Source organism: Orcinus orca, chromosome 9 (genome assembly GCF_937001465.1).
Source record: "Orcinus orca chromosome 9, mOrcOrc1.1, whole genome shotgun sequence".
NCBI lineage: Eukaryota > Metazoa > Chordata > Mammalia > Artiodactyla > Delphinidae > Orcinus > Orcinus orca.
The window spans coordinates 91587784-91603934 of NC_064567.1; the positions used below are offsets into that span (position 1 = coordinate 91587784).

A 16151-nucleotide genomic window follows, 5' to 3' on the forward strand; every position below is an offset into this window, starting at 1 on the left:
GCCACTAGGGAAGCCCAAGAATAAGCTTTTTATGCTCATGTGTCAAGCACTGGAGACCATAAATCCAGCTATGGCATTCAACTACTAAGAAGTTACCTTGAAAACCTAAAAGTTTATGCCACACAGAACTATTGCCTCCTCTTCCCTAGTCCTGGGTGGATAAGGAACTCTCTCTAAAGACCTAACAAGCTAGAACCTTAAAAAGGAAATATCAACAAATGTGTCAAACTGCAGTTTCAGGTTTTTTCTGCTACATGGCTATTTTATGGAACTATTCTGAAATGTATGTCCTGATTACTTTTAAAGAAATGTTCTTCCAGGAATCAAAATTTCTCATCAAATCAAATCAACTAAAATATTAAATTAGACATCTCTGTCAAATTTTCTTATGAAATGACATCATGAATATGTCACTGTAGGACATCCATCTTTCCTATTCCACTTCTGTGGTCGCTGCGCTGCTTTCATCATTGTCTACAGAAGTTGGCATACGATTCCTAGATGCATTTAGCTGTCAGTCTAAGTAAGACCAGTGTTCTTAAGGGTTAAGAATGCCTTAAGAATGCCTTTATTCCACATTACACCTTCATTTGGCCAGTCTTTGCTCCAATTTTTTTTAAGATTAAATTACTTCTTAAAGGCAGAAGGTCATTACCTCTCAGTTACATGATAATTGTCTTTGCTCTTTTTTCCCCTATATGATCTGCCATCTACTCTAAACAGGGAGGTCTTGATATCTGCAATGTATGATTATTGCAAGGTTATCACCATTTGCTAAATGTTGGACTCTTCAAACTAGTTCTGCTTAGCTTATGGCACTGGTTGAAAATTGCAGTTAAATGATCAGAGTTGCGATTGGGCCAACACAGTCTTTGTTATTCTCATTTATCAAAGGAAGAAAATGCCATAACTCGGTTATAAGGGGAAAAAAATGAGGGTCCTCCTAACACCCTAAAAAAGAAAAGAATCTTTTCACAATAGTATCTGTTTCTTAATGTCACCTTCCAAAAAGCCTTTCTCTTTGTTTTTAAAATCAAAGGTGCATTCCTTAATGAAATCAGAAATATTTCCTGAAATACCTTCAACAAAATAAATCTATTTTAAAACAAACAAAACACGCAAATGCCAAAAACCATGCAGCGGAAGTGATCTTTAAAAGTACATGCCATACACATACAGAAGGAAGAAATCTCTCCGGAGATTTCTGCAAAGCACACCAAGCTGGCGCATGTTTTGGAAATCTCTGGTTATTTAACCCTGTACAAAGAAGTCACTCTAGTTTATTGATTAAACACTAATTTTTACTACTCACTAAATACATATTTACACAATAAACTTTAATGAATCCAGAGAAATCAGTGAATAGTTTGTATGTCACAAGTCCCTGAATAGAGGGCACATTTACATGCCAATGTTTCTTAAGCCTTTAACATAAGTAGGAAAAATTATAATGGCCTTTAATTTTATTATATTTTTAACTGAAGTAGGTGTACAGCAAAGTGATTCAGTTATACATATATATTTATCTATTCTTTTTCAGATTCTTTTCCCTTATAGGTTATTATAAAATACTGAGTCGAGTTCCCTGTGCTATACACTAGGTTCTTGTTGGTTATCCATTTTATATATAGTAGTGTGTTAATATGTTAATCCCAAACTCCTGACTTATCCCTCCCCCTCTCCTTTCCCCTTTGGTAACCATAAGTTTGTTTTCTATGTCTGTGGTTCTATTTCTGTTTTGTAAATAAGTTCATTTGTATCATTTTCTTAGATTCTACATATAAGCTATATTATAATGATATCTGTCTGGCTTACTTCACTTAGTATGACAATCTCTAGGTCCACCCATGTTGCTGCAAATGGCATTACTTCATTCTTTTTTATGGCTGAGTAATATTCCATTGTGTGTATGTATGTATATATATATATATATATATATATATATACACACACACACACACACACACCCCCACACACCCACACACCATATCTTCTTTATCCATTCATCTCTCGATGAACATTTAGGTTGCTTCCATGTTTTGACTACTGTTCACAGCAGCATTATTCATAATAGTCAAAAGGTGGAAACAACCCAAATGTCCATCAACTGATAACTATTTAAATAAAAGATTTAAATAATAAATCATAATTAAATATTGCGAAATAAAATATGATATATCCATACGATGAAATGTAATTTGGCCATAAAAAGGAATGAAGTACTGATACATGCTACAACATGGATGTACCTAGAAAACTAATGAAAGAAGTCAGACACAAAGGCCACGTACTTATTGTATGATTCCATTTACATGAAATACCCGGAATTTATATGAAATATCCAGAACAGGCAAATTTATAGAGAAGTGAAATATATTAGTGGTAGCTTGGGGCTGGGAAGTGGGGGAAGGGGAATGTGGAGTAACTGCTAATGGGGACGAGGTTGGGCTGATGACAATGCTCTAAAACTAGATTATGGTGATGGCTGCACAACTCTGTAAATATACTAAGAACCACTGAATTGTACACTCTAGTTTTTTGGCTGTGCCGCGCAGCATGCGGCATCTTAGTTCCCCGACCAGGGATGGAACCTGCACGCCCCACAGTGAAAGTGTGGAGTCTCAACCACAGGACCAGCAAGGAAGTCCCTGAGTTGTACACTTTAAACTGGTGAACTTTATGGCATGCAAATTACATATCAATAAAGCTATTAAAAAATCTAAAAGAGATGACAATATCATTTACATTGACATGTGGACTCCTCTGATTCTTCACTTCAAAATATCACACATATACTTTCATCAAGCTCAATATCCAAGGTCCTTTATACAATATACTAACCCTTTGGTGTGTGTTTTTTCTTTTAAATGATTTTAATCCAGAAATTCTAACAATATCATTTTTTTAAAACTTTTTTACCAGATGACCTGAACTGTTTTTAATTTATATACACATAATTAAACATCTTTTTGTGCTTGGGAAAAAATGTCTACCCATGCATTTCTGGAGAAGTGAATAGGAAGAAAGGAGAAAAGGCAATGCTGTCTCTTAGAAGAGTGAACACAGAAAAACTTGTCAAGCAGTCAGTGATAACCAAAAAGATGAACCAAATCTCTGATGTTCTTGCCTGTTCAGCATTCAGTGAATTCTACTTATTTTACTGCTATTCACAACGTAGTCTTTGTATAAATTCCAACTTCTCTCCATATGACCTTGCCCGCACTACTCTGTCGTCCATATAATTGCTCATGTATCTACTCAACAAGCTTTGGCCCAAACAGCTACATTCACAAGGTCCTTCCTACAGATGTCTGTAAATGATGTCAAATGCTAAGTAGAAGGACGAAGAATACGAAATTGACACAGTTAACCCAGGCATCCTGCAGGTTGACAAGACATTCATGTAGCAAAACTACTGTGGCAAACTACATCAGACCATAGGTATCCTTCACAGTATAAAAGCAATTATTAACCTCCACCAACAAGCTGATTATTAAGAACACACACCAACACAGGAAAATCCCAAAGTATGAGTTTGAGTCCACTTGGACATCACTCATATTATCTCTAATATGTTCTTTCATACCAATACCTTCAAAAAATAGGGGACAACTGTAAAATCTCTAGCTTCTGAAATTGGAGAGCTAGAACTCAAAACTGCATCCCCACTAGGGAAATACTTCAACCAAAGTGATTTATCAATATTTTAAGTTACCAACATCTTATGAGGGATTGCTCTTAAGAAGGCAACAGACCTTTAAGAAAGCAGATACTCCAGCCCCAGTTAAGCCTTCAAATGAGTGCAGCCCTGGGCAAAAAATAGACTGAAATCTCACAAGAGACCCTGAGCCAGAGCCATACAGGAAAGTCACTCTTTAATTTCTGACCTGTCAGATAATGAAAGTTTGTTGTTTTAGGCCACTTAAACAAAAAAACACAGTGACTCAGCATTCTTTATCCCCACTGCGTTTTAAATAAAAATGCCTGGGTTTAAATTATACTGTCACCTACAAATTAGCACTTGCCATCTACCTCTACAAGGATTAAATCATGAGCCCCTGCAGCTGCTGACCTTCAACACCCTCTGAAAGGAGTTCAGGGTGGAGATCAGAAATCAGGCACTCTGTGCTCTGGGAAAAAAAAAAAAAACTGGAAGAACAGGTCTTCAGATAGTTAGATATTTTCAGGAGCCAATTTTATGAGCCCAATTCTTGCATCTCCTCATATCTAGAAAAACACTAAAATCCTACGTGGTGACGTCTGCTCCTTGTGACTAGCAGAAACCTTCATGAGACTAGTAGAAAAATATGTGCAAAAAATGTGTACTTGACTGCATGTACTCCCCCTTCACCAAAATCACGTATATACTGACCTTCCCCCTACCTCTTCGGAGCAGTTCCTCAGAGCTATCTGAAATGCTATCTCCCGGGCTATAGCCCTCATTTTGCCCCAGATAAAACTTAACTCACAACTCTCATGTTGTGCATTTTTTTTCAGTCGACAACAGCTAAGTGAATTCATGCTCTATCTCACATAAAATTTCCTAACTAGAAAAGTGCTTAGTAAAGAAATACTTTAACAAGAGGAATTTTAAAGTTACTCTTTCCTGAGGCCAACAAAGACAAGTAAGGTAGCTATTTCTTTCAGGAGTGAATTAGCTGCAGGTCTAAGATAGAGAAAGTCAGTTTAAATCTGTAATTCCCACTGATTAATTCTACAGACATTCTATGAATGCCCTATCATTCTGTGAAGCTGCAGACCAAGGGAAAAAGACAGATAACTACTACAGAACATTCCAAATCATGTGGTAGCTGAGCCTCAAAGCAGCCATTCCATACCTATACCCTGCTACAGAAATACCGCACAGAGCCTTCTCTCCACTGATCCCCAAACTGAATATGAAATAACATTCAGAGTTCCAGGACAGTGGTAGCATTTTATTATAAAAATGGTTTTTAAAAATATCCCTGGTGAATAAGAATAGAAAAATGAACTTATTCTATAAGCAGAGTCTTTAATTTTAGAATTTATCTACAAACATTTAAATGTAAAAAAGGTTTATTTTACTCTCTTATTTTTTAAATAGCACTAAGATAATAAAATATGCCAGGAACATGTCAGCAAAAAAGAGCCATAATTGTTCTAAAACTGTCTCAAGGCCTGCAGGAGATTTTCTACAACGGGAAAAAACATTAGTTTACTTGCTCTTTTGTTACTGTTAAATGCTACTTCTTCTTTGTGGAAGGGACAATATTTCAAAGCACTAGGTTGCAGCTGGAGTAACATCTCTGTTTTTGCCCTACATCTACTCCAAAGGAATGTCAGTGAGAAGAACTGAGGCCACACCTCCCCCAGGAGGTGATGGTCTCCTGATTTCACTACATTGTGCTTTCACGAATTTTCTCTGCACAAAGAGGCAGACATTAAAAATACTAAAGATAAATTAAAGAGCAAACAGAACCCCCTCAAAGACGGCATGTGATGGTCAACACGCAGCGCTTACCTTCTTCCCTCCGGTCACAAACTGCTTGCAGCTGGATCTCACGAAATGCGGATGCACGGCGATGATCTGCAAGGGAATAAGGACCCAACAGTGGTTTAGGAGTCACAGCTCCAGCACAGAATGAAAGCCCTTTGTACATTACCGGCAGCATGATCTAAAAATCAACCCGGTATCCTGGTAGGAAGTAATCTATGCAGGTAATATTCTGCACCAACTGAGGATGAGTTTTGCTCTGGTATGAAAAGGTTTCTTCTACGAAGCTGGGTCAAAGCTAAAAGATGAGAGTGAACAGTTGTCGTTTCTGGCTGAGTGGGACCCTCTGAGTGGGCACCCCTCTTTAGAGACAGCCAAGGCAGTCAGTAGAGGCAGCGAGATGTCACAAATGTGTGTAACTGAATACATTTCATAGAAGAAACCCAGAGAAAGAACCCAACTATCTCCTTGTCCAGACGCCTTCCAGTGACTGAGAGCACCCAGTGGAACAGGGCTGGCGATGCAGCCTCAGACACTTAGCACAATTACATCTGCGCCCTAACAGCAGAAAGACAACAGAGCTGCAGGACCCAGGAGTTCTGGAGCGCAGCATCCAGGCCCTTCCCTTTTACCTCCAGCCTCAGTTCCCGGCCCCTTGGTTCTCATCCGCTCTCCACGATCTCCTCCCAACCCCTGAGAAAGGTTGCTCTCAAGGCTGCTCCATCCTCACCACCGTTTACTTCACTTGCCAGTGGCATTTCTGAAGGTCTGGTGGCTGCACTCAGTGTAAACCCATCTTCGGGGCTCCCCTTTTATGGCTGTCAGCCTGCAGAGACTCTGCCTCCTTATTTTCTTATCCCCAGACCCATGTATTCATCAACTAATACACTGTGTTTTTTTCCAACCTAACAGAATATTTCTGGGCATTAAAAAAAATTCACACAATTACACCTTCATAAAACTCCAACTAAATACATTCTACACTCTTGTTAATTAACTAATACATTTCCATCCTCCAACGGAATAGATTCCTCTTCCTACACTGTCATTTTGAGGGCATTTAGCATATGACTCCTCACTTCTCTAACCATTCCTCCTTCCCAGGTTAGCCCTTCTTCCCTTCCACACTTCCCTAATCCATCCTGGATATCAATGGAATCATTTGCATATTCTGTTGTTACACATTCTTAAAATCTCTTAGGAGAGTCCTCTTAGCTCTCTTACAGTGCATCATCCTACATCGCAGCTGCTATTCCAGACATCCCCATGCCCCTCCACCATATTACCTTACCCCTTTTTTCACTTCCTTGTCATTGCCCTTGACTGCGGGTCCTTCACTGCCCAACGCAGCAACACTTGGGCTTGGCCTCACCGGCGGAAGGCTGGAGGACTCATATCCAAGGTTTCTCTCCCTCCCAACACGACGGATCCCATCCCTTAGTGCCGCTCCACTAAGTTTTCCCTTTCTCTTATTTTTGATCTTTCCCCCCTACTGACTTTTTACCATCAACCAAAACATGACCAGCAGAAATGCTCCTGGGACCCTGGCTTTCTCTCCATCTATCAGATGAATTCCCTTCTTCATCATGAAATTTCTTGGAAGAAGAGTCTACGCTGCTTGTTTCTACTTCTTCATCTCCCATTTACTTCTTGACACGTGGAGCCTCCTGCTATGTGTTTCAGTCCCCACCTCGTGTGATCTCTGCACTGCCTTTCCCACGATGCCCACTCCTTCCTTCTGGAAACCCTCTCTCCTTTGGCTTCCCTGACACCACTCTCCTGGGTCTCCTCCAATCACCCTAATTCTTCTTAGATCCCTCACTGTTTTTTTTTTTCTCCCACTACCTTAATCTTTAAATTAGTGCTCCAGAATTATTTGACCATCAGTCTTCTCACTCTTCTTTTTTTAAATATCTTTATTGGAATATAATTGCCTTACAATGTTCTGTTAGTTTCTGCTGTACAGCAAAGTGAATCAGCTATACGTATACATATATCCCCATTATCTCCTCCCTCTTGCGTCTCCCTCCCACCCTCCCTATCCCACCCCTCTAGGTGGTCACAAAGCACCAAGCTTACCTCCCTGTGCTATGCGGCTGCTTCCCACTAGCTATCTATTTTACATTTGGTAGTGTATATATGTCAATGCTAACTCTCTCACTTTGTCCCAGTTTCCCCTTCCCCCTCGTGTCCTCAAGTCCATTCTCTACGTCTGTGTCTTTATTCCTGCCCTGCCACTAGGTTCATCAGTACCACTTTTTTAGATTCCATATATATGTGCATTAGCATCCGGCATTTATTTTTCTCTTTCTGACGTACTTCACTCTGTATGACAGACTCTAGGCCCATCCACCTCATTACAAATAACTCAATTTCGTTCCTTTTTATGGCTGAGTAATATTCCATTGTATACATGAGCCACATCTGACTCTTTAACTGGATAATATCTTTCAAAACGGTTTCATCTTACTCAGCTGTGGTTATCCATTTTGTGTTTTTAGGGCCAATCTCCATACTGAGGTCCATATTCATGTTTCCATGAATGTTTCCTACATAACATTTCCACCAGATGTGCTACAGTTATCTAGACTCAAGCCCAAACTAGCAACATCCTTCCTCAAACCATCCCTTATTTCCATTGATGACATTCCCACACACCATTACCGAAGCAAGACCCTGGATCCACCCTTAGCTCCTCCATCTTTTATGACCCTCGGCCACGCCATCACTAAGTCTTAGTACTTAGTGGCTTTCCCGATTCATTCCTTCTACACCATCTTGAGTACTCACCATCCCTCTTTTCACTGAGCTCCTGTAAAACCATTTCTAGAGTACAGCATTAGCCTTTTAAATTGTCTCCTGTCCCCAATCACTCTCTTGCTTACATCCCCCTGCACTGTGGCAGGGCTGGCTTTCTAAAACACACATCAGATCCCATCTCTCCTTCACCTGTTGATCAATAAATATTTGAATAAACACCTGAGAAAGCTGAACGACCTCCTCCTTTAACAACTGTAATACCCACTGTAACTACCATGACTGTTACCTAAAATCGGTCCTTCTGCCTTGGGTCTATCAGCTCTCACATCTAACACTGTTATAGCTGCCATATTACTTTTCCTTAAGCTTAGCTCAGTTTACACCACTTCTTTGCTCTCCAACATTCAGTAATTTCTCCTTATCTACCAGACGGAGTCCAAATTCCTTAGCCTGAATACAAAGCCAGCGTCAATCGGCCCGTGCAGCTTTCCTGCCAAGTCAGTATTTTATGCACCATCTAAACTAGACTATTTGCCACTTCCTGAACACGATTTGAATTTTCTAGCCTCTCCGTTTATATTATACTGTTCTTCCACATGGGAAGTCAGCTTTCTCCATCAGCCCTGTATATTAAAGCCCAAACAACAGTCCATCTACAAAGCCATCAGTAACGAGGACAGCTAGAAGTAACCTCTCTCAGTTTTAGATTCCTTAATACTGTTTTTACCTCTTTGAGTCTTTAATCACAGATTGTGTGTGTGTGTGTGTGTGTGTGTGTGTGTGTGTGTGTGTGTGTGTGTGTGTGTGCATCATCTCACCCACTACAACAAAAGATTCCTGAGCATAGACTGAGATCACAGTCACATAATATACATTCTGTGTACCTTCCCAGCATCAAATAGTATCTGGTACATTAGCTGAACAGATACTTACTGACAAAATTAATGCAAGATTGGTAGTGTTCAAAGTATTGTAATCCTATTGCCTTTGTTGAGAAAATCCTTAGAAAAATTAAAACTTACTGAATACTTACTTTAATGGGACAGTCAAAAGTCTCATGAAATTCTTCTCCAGAATATAGTCCAAACACCTGCACCTAAAAAGTAAATGGATCTTGTCAGTTCACCATGATGGTAACAAAGAAGGCTGCTGAGTCAGTGAGAACACATACTATCAATAAAAAAGTAGAATATGTGATTCCCCTGGTGGCACAGTGGTTAAGAATCTGCCTGCCAATGCAGGGGACATGGGTTCGAGCCCTGGTCTGGGAAGATCCCACATGCCGCAGAGCAACTAAGCCTGTGCACCACAGCTATGGAGCCTGTGCTCTACAGCCCGCGAACCACAACTACTGAGCCCACATACCACAACTACTGAAGCCTGCGCACCTAGAGCCCATGCTCCACAACGAAGAGTAGCCCCCACTCACTGCAACTAGAGAAAGACGGCGAGCCTGCACACAGCAACGAAGACCCAACACAGCCAAAATTAAGTAAATAAATTTATTTTTTAAAAATCTTAAAAAACAAAAGTAGAACACTTAGTAATCTAAAGACTGTGTAATCTCTATTAAATATCCAATGAAAACAATTCTATGGGGGTGAAAACACACTGCTTAAATTAAATTTTTACAAGTATCTCATGGATAGAGAGTTCCCTTTGCACATCACAAGTTTGTTTTATTAAACGGACATCAACTTTAAAAATGAAATAGATATGAATAGGTTACTAATACCCTTTTATGAACTTCCCATAGACTATTCCTAAAGGAATTATTTATTCCTTTCCTTGAAGGAAAAAGGAGCTTCTTTTTTGAGTCACAGATATATAAATCAACTGTGCAGATCAAAGTGGCAAGAGATTAGGTGAACTGCACTTCATTTACAGTCTTATCTTGAATCTATTTAGAGCGTATAAATGTAAGATTTAATTTTCTCCTTATCAGTGCCTCCCTTAAAGTTGTTTAATCTTAACCTTTTCTCTGAGTGGTTGACTTTAAAAATTGAATAACATACATATTCAATTGAGTAATGTACATAAACGGTACAGATGACAGATTCAGAGCTTGACAAATTTTTATGACACGAACATACCGCTGCAACCACGACCCAGGTCAAGAAGTAGAACCCAAGAAGCTCCCTTGTGTTCCTTCCCATTCATTCACACCCTCACAAACGAACCGCTCCTCCAAAATCTATTACCTTCAGTAAGTTGTGCTAATGTTTGAATTTTATATAAATAGAATCATAAACTATTTCACTGGCTTCTTTCCCTCGACATTTTCTTTCGGATATTTATCCATACTGCTATGTACGTACAGCAGGAGCTGGTTCTTTGTCATTGCCTTATAGTATTTCAGTGTATGAATACATAATTTATGTATCCATCTTCCACTGATCATTTGGGTTGTTTCCAGATGGAGGCTATTATGAATAATGCTGCAGTGAAAACTCTTTCCAAATCTTCTGGTCCACTTATATACCCATTTATGAAGAAATGGAATTGTTGAGTCACAGGTTATGCATCTGTTCACATCTCATAGACAGCCAAACGACTTTGCAAAGTGGTCCCAATCAATTTACACTCTCACAAGCACAGCGTATGAATTCCAGGAGCTCTCAAACACTTGCAACCAGCTATTAGGGGCACTTAGAACTATTTCCCAACACTTGAGATGTGTTCACTCTTTTTCTAGTCTCTAGAAGAGTGGTGTTATTTCTTCTTTAAATTTTTAAGAATTCACCTGTGAAGTCATCTGGGTCCAATGGCGCTCTGTGAGAAAGTTTTTCATTATAAATTCAGTTTTTTAAATAGATATAAAACTACTTAGAATTTTCCTTGCTTTCATCTTAGTTTTTTTTTTTTTTCTTTCTTTCTTTGGCCGTGCAGCATAGCATGCAGGATCCTAGTTCCCTGACCAGGGATCGAACCCGTGACCCCTGCATTGGAAGTGCAGAGTCTTAACCACTGGACCACCAGGCAAGTCCCCATCTTAGTAAGTTCTGAGTAATTCATGTGTGCAAGTTCCAAGAGGAAAATGTACTCATGTTATGATACCATTTGAGGAGATAAATTATTTCATTAAACTATAAAATCTTTAGAATATTCCACTCATTTTGTGACTGTTTTTATACCCTTGTGCCAAGTATGTTATTTGGGTTCCAAGAACAGCACATGGTACAATGTAGCATAGAGGGAATTTGACTTAATCAGAGGTAATCTGTTAAAATGTATTCTTGACATGGCAAATACATGCAGGCCCCACTACCACCTTGCTTCTCATTGTTCAGAGGGCATTGCATCACTGCTTTTATATGAATGTATACGCACAGGATGCATTGAACTTCTTATAAAACGGTGGTAGAGAAGCTCAAAAGAAAAGCACTGCATTCAGAGTTTTACTCTATCCCAGGAAGTTGTAGTTGAATGAGCCCAACAAATCCAAGAAAATGGGGTCAAAATACGACAAGTACTGTATCAGCTGAATCTTAATAAATTAACAAGTGCTCAACTTATTAATGTTACATCAGTAGAAAGTCATGCTAAACTAGGAAGTTTACATTCTTCTAACATAAGCTACTTCTATGAATTCATTCTAACAATGTCGCTGACAACGTGGTCCCCTGTCAACTCTCCCACTCCTACCAGCTTGGACCTCTAAATGCTTCCACGTGCTTTACCTCAGTGGGTCTCAGGCCAGAGTGCACGGTTAGGATTCCTGGAAATTAATGGACTGATCCCACCCTAGACAAACTGAACTTTCTGGTGGGGTAAAATGACGTATTTTTTTTTCAGGTGGAACGTATTTATTTCACTCATACCGTGGTCAACATCTAGCAATGTCTAGATGTTCCTCTTAGTTCTAAATTTATTTTTTAGCTGTAATTTGACTCACTTTTAACCAATGGGGAAGTCCCGTGTGAGGCCCAGCATAATTTCTAGGCTAACATTCCAATCGGAAAGTATATTTCGATAACCTCTCCTCAGAGATGTGATGTCACTTCTCAGTCTTCTCCAATTGTGGAGGGAACAACCTTCTGGAAAAGCTGTCTATTAAAATGGCCAGCGTCATTCTGGCTTTTTTAGAAATTTTATTCTGAATTAAACTATGCTTATGGATTTGAAAATGAGAAGAAATACCTTTAGAATGATACTTTTAAAGACTGATAACTGACAGTATGTAACTAGCAGTGACAACCTTGCTCTGCCTCATTTGGCCCTTATAGCAAGACAGCTAGGGATGAAAGCAAACACCATTATGCCTGTGTAACAGATGATTCCGTGGAAAAATAAATGACTCACCTGAGGTTGTAAAAATCAAGAAGAGTATTCCAAGCCCTATTCTTCTACACTCTATCACTATAGGAGCTAGCCTAAAATTTGCACATGATGAAGATATCCTTCTACAATATATAAAGTGTAAGAAAAGTAGAATAGGGAAAAGAAAATCAAAAGCCTCAAATATTTGCCAAAGTAACATGAAAGGGAATGAATCAGACAACTCTACAACAGAAGTGGAAACTAAATGCACCAGACATTCATTCAAGTGGATGAAGTTCCTTCTGCCTATAACAGGGTAAAGATGATTTTAAGGACAAAAGTTAAGTGATTTTTATTGCAGGGAAAAGTATATGAGCTGAAAACAAACAAATGTGAACCCGTCGAAAAAGACTGAAGGATCGGTGAGAAAATGAATACGAGAAATACTGTAAATCTAACGGCGAAAATTAAATTATGAATTTCCAGGGCTGTCCCTTTAAAAATCACAAATCAACAACAAAACAAACACACGGATCCATATGAAGACATAATAGTAGAGTGATAAGAAGGAATAAACAGAAGAGAACAAATTGCAGAAGTTCTTAGAAAACAGGCTGAAACTCATAACTACCCTTTAGAACTAGTGCAAGCAAAAATGTCATAGTGTGCCCGGATTAGGGGCTGGAGGGGTGTTTGCTGAAGGCGGCAAAGCCAGGTTAGAACTCTTAGGTTAGTCTCTATTCATACGTTTAACTGAATAACATTTTCCTCAACTGTCATCGCCTCCTTCAGTATGGAAAACACTGAGACTTCACAAGACAAATCTCGTAAACTTTACCAGTACAAGCAGGGTGAGTTGTAAAACCTCTGATATTTTGGTTTATGTCACTAATGTGACACCCAAACTAGTTGGTCAGAACTTAAAACTACTCAAGCTAGTAAAATCCAAAGCAATTCTCATCCATCTCCCCTCTCTCTCCCTCTTTATTTGTCATTTTCTCAGTGATTAGCACACTCCTCTGTGAAAAGAATCCGTTGAATGATTGCCTAGAAAGTTTGGGCTTTTAGGAAGAGTGCATCTGAGTTAAGAATCATATTTTTAAAGGTTAAAATAGAGAGGATCCTTTTGATAATGGTATCCCCTATAGCAGCCCTGACAACCTCTCCCAACTTGTCACAAAAATACCTAGTGAAGACAAAGAGAAAATTCAGAACAATTGGCCTTAGAGTCAACCTACTGCAAAGTCTTGGAGGATTTCTCATTAACTACAAACCCACAGAGCCATAGGAGGACCACAAAACGTATGTGCTATGTGTTTACCACCACAAGTAAAGAAACCCTACTCTCATGAAACAATCAGGAAGGTGTATAAGCCTTCTCCCCTTTAGCATGGAATTCTATGTATTTGCAAACCAGAAAACTGGGCGACAGGCCATCTGACATAGAGAAACTATGAATGAGGTGACCAGAGTGTTGGACAACCCTCCCAGCTATTACTTCATTGTAACAGCCCCTCTCAAACCCTGGCTTGCAAATAACAACAGGTCAAGCATTAGAAGAACAGGGGTGAACATGTAAACTGTCATTCCATCTAGGGCAGTGGTTGGAGGCACCCTCGCGGGGGAGATGGCAGGTTTTCATATTCTCCACCCATGGAGGGTGTCAAAGACCCAGGAGGGAAGATAGGAGAGGCCCCCAGTTCACTGGAGGAGCTGCCTTAACTGGATACCTCCAGTCAGAGGAAATGGAGCTCATTAACAGGTCCCTATGTGAGCTGAAGGGTGACTCTACAACACCCAAAAGGATAACAAGCAGGGCCTGAATCTGTTTGCTAACCCAGGTTCAGAAAGAGCTTGTCTCCCTGTTCTGGAATGGATAAATGAGTAACAAAAATGCACACAAGGTCTATAAAAAGAATACTGCAGAACACAATTCCAGTGACTCAGAGGGAGAAAAACCATGCTTTAAAAAATGTTTTAATAGGGACTTCCCTGGTGGTCCAGTGGTTAAGACGCCATGCTTCCACTGCAGGGGGTGCAGGTTCGATCCCTGGTTGGGCAGCTAAGATCCCACATGCCGTGCAGCACGGCCAAAAAAAAAAAAAAAAAAAGTTTTAATAGTAACCAGAAAAGAAAAAAACAAACTACAAAACTATTTGTCAACTTCAATAAGAAGAAGAGACCTCTATGAATCTGGAGCAAAGGATAGGACAATGATAATGATGATGGTAACAGCTGACGACTACTACGTGTTTCTTCTGTTCCAGATACTATTCCAAATCACTGACATATATTAACTAATTCATTTCTCCTAATGATTAATGAGGCAGGTACTGTTACTATCCCCCCTTTTATAGAGGAGGAAACAGGGTGAAGCACAGAGAGGTTTGAATCACTTAGCTGACAACACACAGCTCAAATGTGGCAGGATAATTCCCCTCCCAACCACTCCACCTCTAAGACACTCTAAGACACACAAGAAGTCATAAGTTTTGGTTTTAAAAATTAAACATAGATCAGGCTGACGTGAAAAGAAAATTGGGAGAGATCGAAAGAGTTCAGGAAAAACAAAAAGGCAAAACAGAATAAAAGTCTACTCCAGAAAGCAAAATTGATATTGGAAGCAAAGTTCCTCAGCAAAGGGACCAAAACAAGAAGAGAAACTCTGACTACAGAGAAATGAGAGGATAAAAACCATGAGAAAGCAAAGCACATGTGTGAGGTATATGTGTGTGTGTGTGTGTGTGTGTCACAAAACATGACCAATTTTTCTTACAGTATATTTTCTTTCTTTTAAAAAAATTAATTTTTAAAGATCTGAGTATAGTTGACTTACAATGTTCTGTTAGTTTCAGGTGTACAGCAAAGTGAGTCAGTTATACATACACATATATCCACTCTTTTTTAGATTCTCTTCCCATACAGGCCATTACGGAGTATTGAAAAGAGTGTCCTGTGCTATTTAGTAGGTCCTTATTAGTTATCTATTCTATATATAGTAGTGTGTATATGTCAATCCCAATCTCCCAATTTATCCCTCCCCTTCCGACGTAAATCATAGCAAGATCTTTTTTGATCCACCTCCAAGAGTAATGAAAGTAAAAACAAAAATAAACAAATGGGATCTAATTAAACTTAAAAGCTTTTGCACAGCAAAGGAAACCATAAACAAAACAAAAAGAAAACCCACAGAATGGGAGAAAATACTTGCAAATGAAGTGACTGACAAGGGATTAATCTCCAAAATATATAAACAACTCGTGCAGCTCAATATCAAAAAAACAATTCAATCAGAAAAGTGGGCGGAAGATCCAAATAGACATTTCTCCAAATGGCCAAAAAGTACATGAAAAAATTCTCAACATCACTAATTATTAGAGAAATGCAAATCAAAACTCCAGTGAGGCACTGCCTCACGCCGGTTAGAATGGCCATCATCAAAAAATCTACAAACAATACATGCCGAAGAGGGTGTAGAGAAAAGGGAACCCCCTACATATATTTTCAAAAGAGAAGAAGGGTGGATAGGGCTTATCCATTCACCAACTTACCTTGAAAAGGTGAGTGAGGTACAACAAAATGGGAGGGGAAGAGGCCAGACTACAGACGGTTAGTGAAGGGTTAGCAATAAAAACACAATGAACTTAGAACTTCC

At 39.3% G+C, this 16151-nt stretch overlaps 1 protein-coding gene across 4 annotated transcripts in view; it reads right to left on the reverse strand.

The window, feature by feature from the left end:
• The window catches only part of VPS41 (VPS41 subunit of HOPS complex), a 192715-nt gene that overhangs the window by 90745 nt on the left and 85819 nt on the right, over positions 1-16151 (reverse strand). For all 4 annotated transcript variants that reach the window (XM_004263331.4, XM_033438469.2, XM_049714911.1 and 1 more), the window contains 2 exons: positions 9270-9332; positions 5504-5569 (listed from right to left, as the gene is read on the reverse strand). In XM_004263331.4, the coding sequence (XP_004263379.2) occupies positions 5504-5569; positions 9270-9332 (129 nt within the window). The remainder of the gene's footprint in view (positions 1-5503; positions 5570-9269; positions 9333-16151) is intronic.